Source organism: Polyodon spathula, chromosome 22 (genome assembly GCF_017654505.1).
Source record: "Polyodon spathula isolate WHYD16114869_AA chromosome 22, ASM1765450v1, whole genome shotgun sequence".
NCBI classification, from domain to species: Eukaryota; Metazoa; Chordata; class Actinopteri; order Acipenseriformes; family Polyodontidae; genus Polyodon; species Polyodon spathula.
This window is the reverse complement of record NC_054555.1, coordinates 7221983-7242362: the sequence shown is the minus strand read 5'-3', so window position 1 is coordinate 7242362 and position 20380 is coordinate 7221983. Positions and strand designations below refer to the sequence as shown.

General features: G+C 39.0%; 1 protein-coding gene across 1 annotated transcript; it reads left to right on the top strand.

Annotated features, from left to right (window-relative positions):
• The first annotated feature begins 12181 nt into the window (after positions 1-12181).
• Positions 12182-19001, top strand: LOC121297440 (spondin-2-like). Its single transcript, XM_041223766.1, has 6 exons — positions 12182-12278; positions 13495-13717; positions 14430-14653; positions 17559-17750; positions 17920-18088; positions 18355-19001. The coding sequence occupies exons 2-6, from the start codon at positions 13498-13500 to the stop codon at positions 18531-18533; spliced, it is 984 nt and encodes a 327-aa protein (XP_041079700.1). The 5' UTR covers positions 12182-12278; positions 13495-13497; the 3' UTR covers positions 18534-19001.
• The last annotated feature ends 1379 nt before the right edge of the window (positions 19002-20380 follow it).

Genomic DNA, 20380 nt, shown 5'->3' with positions numbered 1-20380 from the left:
ACAAACGTTTGTAGTTTTGAAACTTCGAACGAGTTGTCAGAAAGCTTCTCTGAGGCTAGTGTTGCAAGGCTGTCAACAAGCTGCATTTGTAATCGCAAACTGTATCTTCCCATTTCAGAAGTCATCATTCTGTATTGCCACTGTACTTCGGGAACACTGACACATACATGCCAACAGTCCCTATATGGTTGGGTTAGTCTCAATTTCCTAAAAAATGTCCTGCGTCTGTAGAGTAAGTAGAAACCACACGCTGTGCTCTTCGTACAGCTGACACATCTGCTGATCTCTAACTTACCGGTATACAAAGGTAAGAATGCTTTGCTTCATTGTGTCTATGATAACTGTCATGCTGGTCGCGTGTTGTTGATCTGAGGGGGTACGTCTATTATTATATGAGTGTTTTTTGCGTATGATCCCTCCCATGTGTATGAGGTGTATAACCCCCCACCCCCCAAACTGCTGAGGAACCAGGAAGTTGGATAACCATCTGCTCAGTGATGTCATAATTCAGTCAGAGCTCTTGCTCCCAATCCTTCTCCGCTAATGTTTGTAAGTGATAGCTTTTCTCTCTTTGCTGAAAAGCGCAACAGTGTACAGGAGAGGCCTGGCACAGTGCTGCTGGATGCTCATCATAATGTGTCTCTTATTTTCTTTCAGTGTATAATGAAGTGCCTGTCAGATATTTTTTTTCACTGTATCAGGAAAAAACAGAACAACCGGTCTCCAGTGTGTTATAAATAAAACCACAGCTACCGAAGATTTATGGGAAAAATCAGTGAACTAAATAAAAGGGGAAATGATTTCATCAGCTCTATTCTGCATGGCTTAGCAGCTGTTGTCTTGGAGAGCACCAAGTGCATTTTTAAAAGTGACTTTTCATATAGCGTTACATATGTTTGAGGGTACCTGTCAGTGTTATTATTAGTATTTCTTTTTTGTCTGTCCTGGAGGCTGTTCCTGTGTGTTTCAATAATTCTCGTCCCTCTGAAACAAGCAGGTTCATTCAGCTGTGCACATAGAGACTAGTTGTACATATACTACTGTAGGCCCATTGAGCACTCATTGCAGCTCAAACAATAACTATGCATTTGTTTGGAGGGAATAATTGCCTTATGTTTGAAGAGATAACTTAACGTTATTTAAACTGTGAACTGCAAATTGCTCCCTTCTGTAAATGTTAGTTTATTTGTATTATTTTCTTTTTCTGTTTTTGTGTTTGTTTATTTATCTTCTTCCTTTCTCTACACCTGCCCAGGGACTGCCAATGAAAATTAGTTTATAGCTAAATCTGGGTGTGATACATCTTGTGGCATGTCATAAATGTTAAAAATTGTACATTGTCCCTGTCAAATATATATATATATATATATATATATATATATATATATATATATATATATATATATATATATATATATATATATATACACATATATATACACACACACACACACACACACACACACACACAAAACTAATGCACTTGAGCTTCCTGAGAACAGATATGCAGAAAGAATGGCTGTTAATTGTGGGTTCAATAATAACAGCCTTCAACAATAGCTTGTCTGAGTGTGCATGCAGGAGCTGTCACAATGGCTATAGGGCATCCCTTTAATAACCCTATGTGTGCTGTCCAGTTGCTGCCTGTTCCCACGCTGCCTATGGGTGAAGGAGCTTTATAATTATATCAGAAGCTGGAGAGGGAATGACTTCATTAATTCCACTCTGCTGGGGTCGTCAGCTGTGTAGTGATACCATAATGTTTTAATGTTTTAGTGAAAGAAAACAAAAAACAGTGCCACCAGTGGACAGCTCTTTCTAAATCTTAGAGTTCAATGCTGTAATGCTGTTGTCTTCTCTAGTGTTTCTTGGTATTTTCGCCAGATCATTAGCATTTCTTGGAACACTTAAAAATAAATAAATAAAATCCTCCATTTTTTTTATGGGTAAAAGAGAAACAGCAGGTGTTTGTAGTTTTGAAACTTCGAACGAGTTGTCAGAAAGCTTCTCTGTAGTCAGCCTTGCATTTGTAATCGCAAGCTGTATCTTCCCATTTCAGAAGTCATCATTCTATAGTGCCACTGTATTTTGGAAACACTGAAGCTGTTGAAGAGCCAGGAAGTTAGATAACCATCTGCTTAGTGATGTCATAATTCAGTCAGAGCTCTTGCTCCCAATCCTTCTCTGCTAATGTTTGTAAGTGATAGCTTTTCCCTTTTTGCTGAAAACCGCAACAGTGTACAGGAGAGGCCTGGCACAGTGCTGCTGGATGCTTGTCTTAATGTGTCTCTTATTTTCTTTCAGTGTATAATGAAGTGCCTGTCAGATGATATTTTTTTTTCACAGTATCCGGAAAAAACAGAACAACCGGTATCCAGTGTGTTATAAATAAAACCACAGCTACCAAAGATTTATGGGGAAAATCAGTGAACTAAATAAAAGGGGAAATGATTTCACCAGCTCTATTCTGCATGGCTTAGCAGCTGCTGTCTTTGAGAGCACCAAGTGCATTTTTATAAGTGACTTTTCATATGGTGTTACATATGTTTGAGGGTACCTGTGAGTGTTATTGTTAGTTTTTCTTTTTTGTCTGTCCTGGAGGCTGTTCCTGTGTGTTTCAATAATTCTCGTCCCTCTGAAACAAGCAGGTTCATTCAGCTGTGCACATAGAGACTAGTTGTACATATACTACTGTAGGCCCAATGAGCACCCATCGCAGCTCAAACAATAACTATGCATTTGTTTGGAGGGAATAATTGCCTTATGTTTGAAGAGATAACTTAACGTTATTTAAACTGTGAACTGCAAATTGCTCCCTTCTGTAAATGTTAGTTTATTTGTATTATTTTCTTTTTCTGTTTTTGTGTTGGTTTATTTATTTTCCTCCTTTCTCTACACCTGCCCAGGGACTGCCAGTGAAAATTAGCTCATCTCTAAATCTGGGTGTGATACATCTTGTGACATGTCATAAATGTTAAAAATAGAGAGGCATATATATAGATACACACACACACACACAACTAATATGTCCTGAGAACTGATATGCAGATACAATGGCTGTTAATTGTGGGTTCAATTGAGAGCCTTCAACAACAGCTTGTCTGAGCGTGCATGCAGAAGCTGTCACAATGGCTATAGGGCATCCCTTTCATAACCCTATGTGTGCTGTCCTGTTCCCACGCTGCCTATGGGAGAAGGTGCTCTATAATTATATTAGAAGCTGGAGAGGGAATGTCTTAATGACTTATTCAGTTCCACTTTGCTAGGCTCGTCAGCTGTGTAGTGCCTTTACCAGGTGTTGTGCAAGGTGTGTTTCCGTGGACAATGAGGAATCCATTGCTGTAATGTAGCTGAGTGAAGGATGTTAGCGCTATTATCACATGACAAGGCAACAGGAAGAATTCTCACCTGTCCATGTGAGGAGAGGCATTATTAGTCACTGCTAACAAGACGAAGATGTGCTCTTCACCTGAGTCAATGGCAATGATCTGTGACCTTTATTCTTCAGTGCATTATGTAATACAATCTAAACCTGGATACACAACTAAATATAGGTTCATGTATTACACTGTAGATGACACTGTTCATAATTCTACCACTGTTTGGATACTGTGAGTTACACACAGCTTATTTACAAAATGTTTTAAGATGTTGTGTTGGATGATCATCTACCAAAGTTATAACCTTTCATTGTTATGCTACCATTAAATAAGCACCATATATTTTGAACTTGTTATTGCACATTAGTCCTACTGAAATGTTTATCACATGGATTTCTCCAACCAGCCAGGACTTGCATTTACAGCAATGACTTCATATACTAGTTTACACGAGATGTATAGGTTTGGCAGCTGTATTTGAGCCCGCTGGATTTTTATGCTGACTTTTTACCACATATCTGTAAACCGATTCTAACTAAGTAAAATATTTTCTTTTTGTTGTAATCTATAATGAAAAATGACATGCTAAAATGTTCTGTCTGTTTTTCTTGTACGTTCTTGAGGCACTCTCTTCATTCAGATATGTCCCACCTGGTTCTGTAACTTACACTTGGATGTAAGCCTCCAATGTGGTTATTCAAGTCTACCCCTTGGTTCTATAAGCTCTCCCCATAAGATATAGGCAGGTGACAATCAAAGACTAACAGGACCTTTCAACTCACTCTATATGTAGCTTAGGTGGGGGAGGCCAGAGTCAAAGGTCACATTATCACATGACTTGAATACAATGCAATTCACATTTCTGTAGTGCCTTTCATCACAAGGATCTCAATGCACTACAAAATAAACAATTAAACCATTACTTAAAAACAGTCTGATAAAAAATTAATGATATTAGAATTATAAAAGAAAGAAAGAAATACAGCTGAATTGTAAAATTACAAAAACCTAAGATAAAATTCCAGACAGTTAGGACTGTCCAGACGGTCTATAGATAGAAATGAAGCTCGGCATTAGGGTTGCAGAACCCAGAGCTAGACTCTAAAGAATCCAGTGACATTTGAAGCTACCTTCTAGCAAACACATTGGTGGTTTAGTGAAAGTTGATGACACCTGGGTAAGCCACTATCGATCGTAATTAAAGAGTTAACGGTAGACCCCAGTCGTTCAGCTTGTTCATAACACACTGCTCCATTCCTTTAAATTCCACACCGACCATTTCAAAAGCTGCTCCCGAGATGCAAGATATACATGAACAGTAATGAGAAAATTAGTCCTGTAAAATTCTGCTTAAATTACCAATAATAACCCTTCTTTGACTCAGTGCTGGAAGGGAAAATGGGAATCAACAACCAGTTTTATAGATTTTTTTTCCACATAAAAAGTTTATATTTTTAGGTTTTATTTAGTTTTTGTAAAAGATTTATGGATAATTAGCAACCGGGCTAACTGATGTCCTGAGGTAGCAAAGCCATATGAATATTTAACAAGCAAACAGGTTAAACACCTGCACATCCATATGCAGTTGGTAAACAAGCCATGTACTTTTAACACTCCACGCTCCCTGAAGAAACTGACCCTTTCATGTATTTACGTGTGACATGTGCTATATTAATGGGGAATTGTTTTGACATTTTGAACTTTTATTTAATGGCCTTGGTTTCCTTTATTTTTGTAGCCTGGAACAAGGCTGTCCTGTTTGATCCTGTTTCAGTTTACTATATTTTATATTACCCAGTGCATTTATTTATTTATCTGGAGCAACAAAAAAAAAGGATTGCAGCACGCTAATAATGCAATAAACCTGAAGAGGCTTTTGCTGAAAAACATGCTCTCGTCTTACAGTCTATGAAGAAGCCTTTGTAGTTGAAATTCCTCAGTTTATTAAAAAAAATAAAATAAAATAAAATAATTCGATCATGCTCTGATTCTGCTCAGATCCTGGATCAGAATTTGAGAAACTGAGCTCAGGATCGTCGTTGTTCCTTTTAGTACAATCCAACAGGAATAGAGCCTGGATCCAGGACCGGATCCTCTTATTACAACCACTCCCTGGGACTTGGAAGCCTTCCTATTCCTAATCTGCAAAATCCTGCGCCCTGTACTTTCTCACCTATTTCATTTCTGTGACTGGGCATCTAGCTGGTACAACTCAAGTGGATAGAAGCGCTGTGCGGCAGGTATCTCCTCCAGTCACAAAGTGTGTTTGCACATGGATCCATCACATTTAACCGGTTGCTTTTACACACAAAAAATGGATGTCAACAAGGCTAGGATTTCTGCCTCAGAAAATCCCCATAACATGACTTATGAAGCTGGTGTATGAAGTGAGATTTAATGTAATATTTTATATAGAGAACCACCTTTGATCCAAATGAGGTTTTCCCTAATACCTGACTATTGTATAGATCTGCGTTAGGAAGATAAGTTGTTTCAGTTGGTAGTGCTCTGTGAGAAATAATATGAAATCCAAATATCCATCCTATAACAGTAATGCATTGCCAAAGTGCCTATATTTGATATATTTTATTCCTGTTGTTTTACCTTTACCGCATCAGTATGCACTGTCTTCTGAAGACTGGCTTTCATCCAGCATGTTTGGAAAACAGCAAGAATTTTAACAGCAACCCTAGAAAACACTTGTTTATACTTTTCATGTATTGTAAAATACTCTTGGCACTCACAGTACAGTGTAGATTGCTCAGTTGTTCCAGTGACACAGATGGTATTTTGCATTCCAATCTTGAGATAATAGCCCATAAGATATTATTTTCTGCAAGACATCCCGGCAGCAACAGACAGTTCGTTTTGTATGGTATGTGTGCTGTCTAAAATTGAGCATTAGTCATGTCAAGTTGTCAGCACCTACACTGAGTACACTGCACATCACAAAACACCAGTGCACTACTCTCAGATTGTGAAGCTTGTGTTTTGATTCTCAGTCCCTCACTGAACCAACAGACTCATAAAGCATCTTTCTTGTTCTCTTCAACCTCCCTGGGTGTCGAGAGGCTCATATGGCTGTGTTGTTTTGTTATTATGGGATATGTGCCTATTACTGCAACATGATTTGTTTACAGTATTCCTGTTTGATAAGGCAATCTGTGGGGTATGCACTGTTCATCAGAGAGAGATCAATACCTCATTCTAGTTCCAGGACATGTGTAGCTCTGTCTAGGGGCTGGGGTATGTGTATGCTAATGCTGTGATATTTTCTGAGGAAAATATGTAGCAATTCTACCCCACATGAAAAAATATAGGTTTCTGTATTTTATATATATATATATATATATATATATATATATATATATATATATATATATATATATATATATATATATTATATATTTTGTATATCCCTGTATTACATAAATGTGCATTACACAGTAGTATATTCTCTATTATAACAGGTGGTTGTACAAAAGGTGTTTGTAAAGCTGCTGTGTATAAACCTGCCTGGTGTAAACTATATTTTCTGTCAAATTGTGAGGAACTGTGAAAATGCTGCATTCAGCTGTGTTTCCTAAATGTTCAATATAACCCTATTAATGACATGATGTGCTAAATCCCCATAACATGACTTATGAAGCTGATGTATGAAGTGAGATTTAATGTAATATTTTATATAGAGAACCACCATTGATCCAAATTAGGTCTTCCCTAATACCTGACTATTGTGCTTATTCCTCCATACCAGGAGAATTTCTAATATCTCTGAGCCCAGAAGAAATGTATCTGACCCTGAAATACATGTAGAATTAATTGAGCAAATCTAAGCTCAAGCTATTAGTAAACTGTGATTGTTTAGTGGGAGCTCTGAACTGGCAGAAAGCGTTTAATTAAAATCTTGAATTCCTTTAAAACACTGCTGCAGACTCCTGAGACAGCTCTGCAGATCATCGTTCTCTGTGTGTGATTGTGTTGTTCTGCTAACCTAAAAAGTACATCTTAATAACTCAAAAGTTGAAAAGAAACGAAAGAATGTTTAACGCAAGTGCCTCCTAAGTACAGCAGATTAAGACGGTGTGAGCCGGGAGCACATTCTCAAGTAGGTGCATGTTTGCAGGCTTGTCAGTCATCATTTGGGCTGTATGTTAACAATGACGACGTAGAGTCTGCTACTGATAGTAGAGCACCTTCAAAACCATGTAGCAGAGTCTGTTTCTCATTTTAGGGTCATAGCCATGCGTGCTTTATCAGTCTGTGTCTCTGATCAGCTGATACCCCCTACACATTTGTGCAGGTTCAGCTTGTTACCAAGACAGAAACATATTGCAGCCAGATGCACTCTTGCCACGATCCGAGTGTCTATAAAGCGAGTGGATAGCAAACCCCTGAGCTTTCCTCCTCCCTATCCTGCTGTGGGGGTTGAGGCTCTCTGCACCGTTCTAATGAGAAAAGTGCCCTCAAACTGGGCTGTACGGGTATGTTTTCCAAGGCAGGGCCATTGATTAATGCCTGGCTTTGGGATTTCAAAGACATCTGAGGATCTCATTTCACCATGTGGACCTGTAAGATATGGCTGAAACACTAAACCCACATAAATACAAACACTGTCAATGTGGAACTGCTAACCATTTCCAAATACAGGTATATTAACTAAATTAGTTACACGGTAGTTTCTATTTATTGATATTTACCACATGCTCTTAGCCCAGTATTCTTTGGTTGTGAGGATGGACCAAAGTAATGGTTCCTGTAGTTAATTTACCTGTGTTTGAAGTGTATCCTTTATTATTACGGGCCAGTTTTAAGCTTTTCCCTCTGTGCAAAGACGAAACAAGATCTGGGACCAGCAGCTAAATCTATTAGCATTCAAATCACTCATACCCTAAAGAAGTAACCATGCATTACCATGTGTCACTGCGCTTTCCAAAACTGCACTGTGGCTTTACCTCCATTGTATACATATACCACGACATGCAGTAGAGGTTCTGTCAGGCCATAGCCTCGCTATTCCTAATGACAATTCACCTCTATATAGTGGTATTATACACAGTTCGAACAGGAAATATATCAATGCATATCCATCCATTGAAGATTCTAAGTCCATCACTTCAATAAAAAGTCATTTTTAAGAATGTTGGATATAGAGTATGGTTTTAACAATAGCAGCTTTGTTTAAATATTGTTGTGGAGTTACTGTATATTTGTTACTATGGTGATTTAAGGACACATCAACAGGCCCAAATGCAATTATTTTTATTAGTCTATGTTTTTCCTGTTTTTTCTCTCTAATTGGCCCTGAGAAGCCCCCCTGTCATTAAGTGCTGTAGCTTTGTCAAGTCTGGTTTTTAACCCATTTCAAGTTTTTTTTTTTTTTAACATCTCACTCCATGTAAAAATGCACTTAAGAAATCTAACCCTAAAACTCATGCCTCAAGGTCCTTACAATGGTCTGTTTTATTTTGAAGACGTCACGTGTCCTTCATTTCAGGTCTATCAATGTATGCTTCGGTCTACAGAAAACTTTAAATAAAAACATGGGAAAGAAATTAGCTCTACCTTGAAAATAAATATTGTTTTAAAAACAAAATACTTGGAAGACAGGGCTTGCGGAAAGGTGGTCTGGTTGGCTGGTTGATGTGGGAGTAGATGTTAAAAAAAAAAGTAATAAATAAATAAAATGAAAAAGAATGGAATCCTCCAGCGAGACACAACGAGACTTGACACAGGCCGTCCACTAACTCAGCCAATAGTGGCCTAGCCCTATCCAAACAGGAAGTGCTTGCTTCCCACATCACACAGGACCCCAGCCTACGTCCCCTTGTTCTCTTCCCCTGGGTTCTCTCTAAGGAAGAAGCCTTAATTGAACTGGAGGTAGGAGGCTGCTTCTGTCTGTCTCTATTGTACTAGAGCCAGCAACCTCCACACTGCGAAGCTGAACTGCATATCTATATGTGGAACAAAGCTGTTGATATGGAGAACTGTTTTAAAAAGGCACTGGGTGGAGGAAGTTGTGTTTGGTGACACTTTAGGAGAATAGACGCAAATTCCAATGGAATAGCTGTTCTTATAATAATATTAATCTATAGCTGTAAGAGACTCAGTGGTAGAATAGGTGGTTTTACTGGAAGACAAGTTCAACTTGAAATCTTTCTCAATGTCTTCAAAAAGGATAAACACTTCTATTACTACACATTCTTTTAATATTCCATTGGATTGCATTAGGAATTCATGGCTGTTAATATAAATTCAAAAATTGACCAAGCAAGCTTTATTTTATGGTAGATGCCTTTTAGTGCTTTGCAGTCTTGTATTGGATTAAAATGATTTTAACCAGCCTCACAGATTCAGCACAACAATAAATGTAAAAACACATTTTAATATAGCAATGAAAACCCATACAAAGTATTGCCAAACTCTGCCACTATTGGTAAATGCGCTTTACAGCAGATGACGTTTATCTGCTTGTATCCAAGGATTCTAAAATCTAAATGATCACAGTAATTAAAAACATGCTTTTGCTTTTTTCCATACTTTTAAATAGGTTATTATGGTTCTGAGGTCCAGCAAATTCGTCAATCTGTCAAATGAATGCTGAGTGTTCTTTTTTGTTGAAAAACAGATGCTGTTATTCAAAGGAATATACTTATACATTTATTATATTCTACATATCAGAATTTTACAGTGATCATTACAGTGATAACATTTTATAGTGTTGGGATCATATCAACCAATAAATAATGTTAATTATTTATTTCATTTTTCACTTTGGACCAATTTACTATAGCAATAGAATTCCAGATGTAGTCTAACTCTAAAAATTAATGTGTCCAGATTTTCTGAATTAAATTTTTTAAAAAGCACACATTTCTACAGCCGTACTGTAAAAGCTCAGTAACAGAGACACCCTATTAACCCACAATAGCTTTAGTCAGGCAACAATTCAGATTTATTCCAGGCCTATACGGTATTAATCTCAAATAATCTTCAGAGATAAACAAACACGTATAATATGAATCACCTGAAAGCAGATGTTTTTGATTTCCCAAAACCTAGTTTTCTGAAAGCCAGCCCAAACCAAACAAGAGCTTATGGAAAGATGAGAGAGCTTAGTGGACATCACATTTGTTTTATTTATTTTGGCAACTTTACAATGCCAAGTTCTTTGAAAAAGATGAAATGCTGGCAGTTCCTGAGTGTAAAAACTCCCCAAACTGACCTACTTGTCATTCTGCAGCTCAGAATCTAAATAAAAAGATTAGTGCAGTGTACACCAGATGCATTCATGTAAAACTCCACATTTTTGTGATAGCCGCTGCATTAATAACATCATTTAAAGCGATTCCAGGAATAGTCAGCCCTTTAGTAATGATGTCACAGCTCCCTCCAGTTTGGATTAAAATGACATTTATGATGAATGGACCTTTCACGTCTGAAAAATGTCCTTTAATTTATCTAGGCACCATGATCTGGTTATTGCTGGAAAAAAAGAGTCTTTTCTAGCAGATTTAATAAGAACTATAAGAACTGACATCCAGTTTTCAGGAACCCTAGACTGTTTATGACATCAGTAACACACAAAGAGGGGACCTTATCATTAATCTGAACTCTTAAGAGGGCCATTAACTACTGATATACAGAGGCCAGGTCTCTGGAAGCTGTCACATTGAAGTTGTTCAAGAGTAGAATTTCAAAGACCGAAAGTACAGAATTCCACCGACAAGATACGGTATATCTGAAGTTCTAAATGCTCCATAAAAAATAGATCCAGCCACAAGTGCTTTTGTTTGGAACTTACTTTAGTTCTGTTGCCTGTTTGTTTGGGGTTGCTTGCGACAGCTGTGATCTTATTGGATGTTCCACAATGTCTAATGTATTTTGTAAGTTCTACAATGCAGACTGTAGTTAAAGGCAGCAGGGTAGAAGTTACTAAAAAGAAACTCATGAAATTCAATGACAACCGTTTCAAGACTTAAAACAGTTCACGTCAGCTGGTGTAATGGACCAAAACATGAACTATTGTACTGGGCAAGAGGTTTAAGAGGACATGTGGTTGTAAATTGCTGCTCCCTGATTTCCTGTCTACCCTCCTGATTAAGGGCAGGTCTGTGACATGGGCGATGGGATCCCTTTCTGTCTTTAGTGTCTTCAGCAGCAGCATTACCAGTTTGGTGTAATGGTACTGTGCAGTGCTATATATTTATCAGAATCATTTAAGAGTTCATAGTGATTATAATCAAGTATTGAAGCAATCACAGTAGCTACAACCATATTCATGTTGACATAAAAAATTTAACAGGTGACACCATTTGAAAGAGCTGCAATACAACAGGCTAAGACCCAACTTTGTTATAAACAAAAGCCAATACATTTACATTATCATTTTATTTCTAATTTTGAAAAGAAAAAATAAATAAATGCTGAAATAAGGGCACTTCAAAAATGACTACAAAGCAATGTAACCTTGGGCTGTATGGCACTATTGAATAAACTATCAGAGAATATTTGATTTGCATGGGTTTTCCATATAAAAAAAAAAAAAAAAAAAAAAAAACATATGCCATGTGTATTGTGCTTTCATCTGAAAAGAGGCAGAGTTCCACCAGTTAGAAGCAGCATCTGCAGATAGAATGCCTGGCTAGAACAATCACATGCAAGCGAAAGAGTTAATGGTCATGGAGAAGACGATCTGCTTTCAGCAGTCAAGTTTTCCACATGGCCAATGCCTTTTCCATACATGGGGTTACAATAATGAGGGAGGGAGGAGGTACCTCCCATCCATAAAAAGAGGACAGGTGGTACTTGGTCTAAGGGAAGCAAAGAAGCAAAGGGGACTGCACACAGCAACCTCTACACAACAGGCACCTTGCCTTTCAATCATCTTCGGTCCTGGTAAGCCTTTCAGTTACTTTCAAGCTACATTTTCTACGGTATTTGTTTCAGGGGCTAATGGATTAGATTTAAAGCCTTTGCTCAAAGATTGAAATGCTTTTTTTGGGGGGGGATTTTTTCCTAAAATAAATCAGAACTAGTAAGAAACCAGATGCAAACATCAGTCCAGCTGCTAGTTTTGTAAAATAAAAAGTTTTGTATTTCTCTCTGGAAAAATTGAACAGTGCAAACTTACCACGGGTGAAATAAATGTTTGCCTTGCGTGTGTCTGCTGCCTGCTTTCTTAGTTTGACTGCATTTCTCCTGGAAGAATTGCATAACTGCTTTACTCCAGAGTAGAATGCAAGCAGGGGCTCCCTGTGCACACAATGTGTTGAAATATCTTGCAATGGTGACATGAAGGACTGCAGATATTTGTGAAATGTATTTGGTTTCTCTTCATTGTTTTGTTGTCATGAAAACACTGCTTCTTGCTTCCAGATGATTACTTGTAATCTCAACAAAGAGAGACATCTGTCTTTCAAAAATAATAAGTGCCGACTGCACTTCAGCTATCACCAGTATACCAGCTATACCAGTAAAAGAACCACTTATTTAGAAGTATAATACTGTTAAAGCAACAAATGATAGAAGCGCTGCTCAAATGCCAGCCCATGCAGTGTCTGCTATATAAAAATAGAAAATGGTACAGTCCTGCTTACAATACTATGGCATGGTATATGGTGGTTTGTTTTGATTTTGTATGTGTATATTGTGTATTTACACTGTTATATAGATTGCTCTACGGTTTGCTTTTTTATTATTTGGTCATAGAATATAGAGTTAAAGACTTTCTCATATTCAAAGCCATGACATTGGTTATGTTGATATGTTTGTTTATTTGTTTTTCCTTTTAAATTTTTGGGGTGATTTGCATACAATTTTGGACATATATCCTTGTTCAACTTAGTTAAAACAAACAAACTATTTTTTGGCAGTTGTGTCAGACAGTTGAAAAGGACTGGAGCTTGTTTTAGCTGAGGGCAGAGTCCAGTGCTAGAGATCCTGTGGTGGCAAACAAGCAGGTGTGCATTCATTACAGTCTATAACTGACCTGCAGTACCCTGGGATCTCAGCTGTTTAGTGATTGAAAAAACATGGAACAATCCAAGTTGGATGTGAAGATAATGCACCCACATGCCCTTTTGCCCCATTCTGATTGTCTTTTTTTGTTCAGATTATGTTAGCAGAGCTTCTCCCTCAAGGTTGGCTGCAGAGGACCCTGGCAGTGATGCTGTGGTTGTCATGTGGCAGCGCTCTCCAGCAAGCCAATCAGACGGCATGCACAGCCAGTAGCCCTGCCACTTACATAATGGTCTTTACTGGGCTTTGGAATCCAACAACATTCCCCAAGCAGTATCCTATGTTCAGACCTCCTGCCCAGTGGTCCAAACTCATAGGTAAGCGAAAAAAACATCCTTCTGAGTGATGACTGACTGGCGACCATGGAGACAATAATGTTAAAATACGACGTTACAAACTTTAGCTCAAAAGAAAGGTATTACAAACATTTCTCTAAGTGGTTCTCTTCCTGTTGGCCTGGTGACTTTGAAGGACAGATTTCTACGCATTCAGGTATCTTATTGTTTAATTGATGCAGAACTAGCAGTATGATAATGGATTGTGGTGTGACAACCTGGAGCTACATGATCGTCCTGGACATTCCCATTCCCTATTGCTGCTGGCAAACTCCATCCTAACCCCCCCATCCCCCAACCACCCTAAGTTCCAGAGTCAGTGCTTAAATATTTCCTGACGCATCCAAAGAGAAATTAAGCCAAGGCATTTGGTTTTGCATTCAGGGCAAAACAAGGATTGTATTTCAAGCCAACTTTTACTACAGTCAAAAACAAAGTCAATATTTCCAGTTTGACGGCAAATAAATAAACCTGAATAATAAAGGAAACCAGATGCTGATATACGGTTTTCTGGAGTGCTGGTTTGAAATACAGTCTAAAGATGCACTGGAAGCAGACAGCTGGGACAAGTACTGCTTGTCCTGTTGTCATAAAGCTTTCCAAGGATCTTCTTTAGAACAGCTTATATAAAGTATCACAAAGTTGGAGGAGGTTTGTTCTGCACAGAGTTTTGTAAGGTTATTTTCTCTCCAAGCGGTCAGCCATAGCAGCAGATTCCACCTGTGGCAGGAGGGCTCCCTGGCCAGTCAGGGGGTGCAGATGTTTGCAGAGAGGGGGGTGACTGCCGCTCTCATCAAAGAGATCAAGGAGGTGAAGAAGAGTATGAGGAGTGTCCACGGTGTGTTCAGGGCTCCGGGCATCTCTAACGGAATCGGGCACACGTCCACAGAGCTGCACATGCAGCCCAGGAGCCCTCGGGTAAGGCTAGGCACAGGGACACTGCTGTAGTGTGCTTGCTAGGATTTTCTTTACTATTTATTAGCTAGCTCATTTATTTTGTTTCAGCACCACGATTAAGATAAGCTAACACTTATGTTGATTTAGCAAGTTAGCCGACTTCATACTGTACATATTAAAAAAAAAAGATTTAAAAATGAACATAGGTATTCAAGCAAAAAACACTCCCTAGTTACAAATACCCACTGTAACTGCTAGTAGGCTTGTAAAATCCCCAAAAGGGTTGGAGAGGATTACGGTGACTACAGGGGGTGGTTGTATTTTTAGAAAAGATCTGTCATTTCAAGAGCACCGCAGTAAAATCGTTGATTTATCTGGGTGTTTATTGGCATACCTGTCTCACAAAGATTATAATGAACTTTATGCGACACATCCCAAGTGGCCAAAAAGCGAGGCACTGAGTCAATTCAATCTCCCTGAATGTCATGCAAATCAGCACCCTGCATCTAGATCAGTTTCACTATTTTGCGTGCGTGTGGTCACCATCAAACCAGCTTACCTTTGAAAGCTGAGAGGGAATGAACATGACCCGAAGTAAGAAACCCAAGTATTTTAAGGACCCCCCTATGCAACGAATGATCATAAGAATAGAGCCCTCTGAGAGGAGAAATGTGCAGAATCCCTGTTTAAAGCAGTACAAGGCCAGACTGGCTGGCAGTGAAGATCGGATTGCTAGCATTGGTACCGTTTGTGCTATCCCTGTTCTGTGGATGAGGAGAGGGGATTACAGCACCTTCCAAGAGCACTGACATCAATCATGCGCTTACACAGCAGACACAAACCAATGAATGCGCTTGCCATTGCGTGTTACATGCTACTGGTTATTTGTTGGGTTTGCAACATTTCAGAGCAACGTCAATGTAAACCTTCAGTGTTGCTCTTTCTAATGGAAAACGGTTGAACAGAATCTGCCATTAGTTCTGTATTATTCCTAAGCATGTCAGGATAACCATGTGGCTGTATGTTCGTTTGGACAGTTCATTTGTACTTTGTATCCTAATGCATTCCTTTTACCTGTCTCTTCTTTACAGAGCATGCAGCCTTGTTTACATGCCCCCCCCCCCCCCCCCCCCCCCCCCCCCCCCCCCCATAACCATTCTCAATGACTGAGGCTTCTGATCTCCAATATTAATGTATTATTATTTTTCTCAAAATCTTCCTTTATCTGGCTTCAGCTTGGCTGTTCAGTGCTAAAGTTCCAGGTTCCAGTTATTATATCTTTTATTTATTATTTCATAAATGGGTTAATTATTGTTAAATTGTGTTTTTCCTGGAAGCCTTCTGACACCACAGCGATGTATTTAGCATTAGGCAGGGAACAGCATGTTAAATCTGGGGCATCCTTTATTAGAAGGGAGCCCTTTTTATATGAATATTTTGGCAGGGTTCCACTGGGCTGGCTGTTGGTTGCTGATATAAGGACAGGCAGCATTTGAGTGGAACCACCTGGAGGATTTTATAATAAATGGCCCTTAACTTAAATTCAAGTTGGCACTTTTATGAAGTCCTCCTTCAGCATTTCTAAACTCAGCGATATTTCCAGCATGAAATCATGTAAAAAAAGACATTAATCAAAGCTTTTTTTTTTTTTTTTCTGGGCAGGTCAACCAGATGTTATGTACAGTCAGCACTAGGATTATACGACACAGATACACATCTGTCGCGTTTTACCGTCCTTGTATTAAGAAACAAATCAATCCTCATCATATAGATTTAATAAATTAATGCACTTACCCGTCACATGCATGCGCAGATCAGTCTGTCTTGTATTGTGCAGTTACACAGCGCTTCCTCCAGTTTCACCTGATGAAAATGCAGCAACAACAAAGCAAACGGGACAAGCTAGGGTAATGTAAAGCAGTTCATCATTAAAGAGTTTTAGATAGTGTGATGTCTTTTTTTTTTTTTTTATCTGTTGGTAGCTTTTGTGCATTTTGATTTGCAGATGAACTGTGACATTAGAGCCATGTCGACTAATTGAATGCTGACTTTGGATACTGTTTTAATTCTGGAAACTGTTATTTATTTATTTATTTATTTATTTATTTATTATCTTTTGCTAAATTTCATTATCTTTTTACGTTGCAACATGTCAAGTGCACGTACCCATTTTGAAAACTAAATTTGCTGTGGGGTCCAGCATTACCCCCTTAAAATGTATAATATTGCAGCAATGGCAATACGTACCAGATTTAAAAGTATGTATTGCATTACAGTCCACGTGTCCAAGTCACCTCTCTTTGGCAATTGATATTTTCAGAATCATATCGTTCTGAATTGAAATACTACTTCTGTTGAAAATATAGTACTGTACCAACAAAACCAACTACAGTACATCTAAATGGAAGCCTACTTATTTTAAACACTTCAGCATCCTTTCACTTCCTTTCAGCTATGTATTTTTTTTTTACAACTTTTTTGTGTTCCCTGAAAAAAAGGAAAAGGTTAGAACGGGCCAAAATGAAATAATCAGATATGCGTCTCACTCTTTTAACCGTCAAAACGTTATGGGGTCAGATATGTGAATGATGACTGTAGTACAGTATTTGTTGTATGTGTGTGAATATAATTAAAATATTAGATATAGCAAAATCATCCTACCCCAGCAAGGAATATTGTGTATCAATAGAATAATGTATAAGCAAAATACTATTGTTTTCTATGTAGTAGTCAATTTGACCGGTCTGGTAATTCTCCTTTATTTTTGCAACCCTGCCTCAGGATAATTAATAGATAAAGTCATAAATGCACCGCCCTGTATATGCCAGACAGGCGGAGTAAATAGAATTTAAAAACCGCAAAAGGACTGGACTGGAGTTGGTACATAACGTTCTCTCTAACATGTCTTGTGTACCACCACCCCCAGCTGTCTCTGATGGGGAAAATCGTTCCAAGCCCTGATTGGTTTGTTGGGGTTGACAGCCTTGATCTTTGTGAAGGAGGCCAGTGGGTACAGGAAGTATCACTTGACCTTTATCCATATGATGCGGGGACAGACAGTGGCTTCACCTTTTCATCCCCAAACTATCTCACAGTGCCACAGGAAAACATCACTCAGGTAAGCGCTGGTAATATTCTTCAGGTGTAACACACATCTTGGTATGTCAACTGAATGTTCTGGAGTCATTCTTATATGAATGATGTTGATGTATTTTAAACAAGCTTTAAAAAATGAAATAAGGATCCTTGATTAAGGGTTTATTTATTTCTCTTTTCCCTCTTGCTAGATCACGTCGCAGAACCCAAACCACCCCGCTAACTCGTTCTACTACCCCAAACTGGCAAAACTGCCCCCTCTGGCCAGGGTGACCCTGACACGGCAGACTGGGCACTTGCCCGGGCACAAGCAGTTCTCCAACCACATCCTCCGAGAGGCTGGCAGCAAGCGCCTCTCAGGTGAGCACTGACTCTTTACAATCATTGATTTTATTGACATTGAGGCTGCGTGTTTCTTGTTCAAGAGAGACGGGGATAATTCAAAGTATATACAGTAATTCATTGTGTAATCGCACAATAATCCTAAATCCAAACACATTAGCATTAATATTATTGCAAAGACACCAGCGATACAATAGCATCATGCTTGCTTAACTTTGACTGAACTATTAGGTTACTATCCCACACCTGCTGACCTCAGGCTGTGTTTTTGCTCCCATTTTCAGAGACGCCCCTGGACTGTGAGGTGTCAAGATGGTCCTCGTGGGGCCTGTGTCTGGAGAAGTGCGGCAGACCGGGGACCCGTCACAGAACACGCTACATCCTGCTCCAACCGGCCAATAGCGGAACTGCGTGCCCGGACCTAGAGGAGGGGGAAACATGTTCCTCTGAGAATTGCATCTGAGCCAGGACTACCCTGGGATGGGAGGGGTGGGGGGGGGGATCCCAACAGACAGAAACAGATAGCATTCAGGAAAATTCAACACCCCCCCTCGACTCCACAATCTAAACAGACCCTCTTGCTTTGATATGTGAATTCAGAGCTCACATAGAAAAGGTGTCAGTAGGTTAATGCACTAGCCTCTTACCTCTGGAGTCCTGGGTGACAAGGAGGGACGGTTGTTAAGATCAGGTTTGAGGTGCACTGGAGTAGTTATTGAAGGAGGCTCATATAATGTAATATAGCACAGCACCATCCACATTGTGCCTGTATACAGCCTGTGCCAATGTTCCTCACAAACTATTCACCAGCAGCATCAATATTCTTTTCTTAATGGGGCATTTACTGTAAATACCAATAAAATAGTAGTTTGTATTGTAGTCCTTTAAACCCACACAGACACCTCATTTATAAGGGAGTGGGTTAAGCAATTATTACTGTCTGTGACTTTTTTTGTAAAGTACTGGCAAACTATTCAATATATGTGTATTTGAGTATATCTCAGAGGAAGACTGAATGCCAAGCAACAGACAGAATAAAGCATGCATTGATAATGTGTATATTTATATATCGATATGAGAATTGCGCATTGCAAAGACCATTCATATGAAGTGAGTGTTACAGCCTGCATTGGGGAACTACTGTTAGTCTGGGTGTTTTAACACAGGGTTGCTGGTTCAACCCCCAATTAGTTTATTATTTTGTTTATCTTAATTAGGATATTTTCAACATTAGCTCCCCCTTGAAAAAATATGATAGTTTTTCTTTTTTTTTTGCATGAAGAGTACCAGCGGCATGGAGAAAATGATTTGCAGTCAGCAGCCTCACTCGCTTACAGTTAAGTCTTATTTGAAGGGGACATTGTATATGATTTTCTTTTATTGCAGTTGAAACTGCACTGGGGTCTGGAGCCATTAACTCCACAGGCCACATATTTCGAATGAATTCCAGCGAGTAGCAGCAGCTATGCCCACATGGTCCACACGTCTGCTCTGTATCAGGAGACAGGGGACTAAGATACCAGGACGTGGGTCTGAGCTCTGGACTCTCACCTGCTTTCAGATCCCACTCAGGATAATAGAGGATTTCTGAGTGCATTAAATCAATATGCTGCTCTGTCTGCAAATTCGCTGTGCACAACATACAAAGTGGAATGCATCTCCAAGTCTTTTTTCTTGGAGAGTTTCAGTACCAGAATGCATTGAACCTGAAGACATGCTACACTATGTCATTAATTAGCACAAATCTTGACAAAGAAGGTCTTCAGAAGGAACTGTCCCCCATTTGAATACTCTTGTGTTTTGTTGTCAACATTAGACAGGATCACAGGAATTGTATTTTTTCAAATGGATGGAATAGGATACCCCAGAGATGTTCCTGTTTTGGGGTCTGTAATGCTGGCAACTCTGGTCGAAGGGATGATGTCAATGTTGCTGTCTAGGAAACGGCTGGGGGTGTGGAGGTTAAGAAACTGTTGTTCAAAGAGCTAACAAGTTGAGAACCCACACTCTTTTGTGCATTCACAGCTCCCTCTAGTGGTCAAGTCAAGTGATCACGTGAATTAATTTCAATCAATGTGGTTATTCAAGCCAAAGTGTGAACCACGTGTTCAGTTTGACACTTAATACAATTACTTGGTGCCTGTTTAATACATTCTTACGTAGTCTTCATAGCAGTTGACCAGCTTGTTTCCTTGTCCAGTATCTGTAGGGATACACACTTCCCTACCCTTCAAGAATCTGCTTGGCATGGTATCATCCCCTGTTCAGTGGTGGTATTCAATCACATTTTCCAGGCGCTACATATATGTG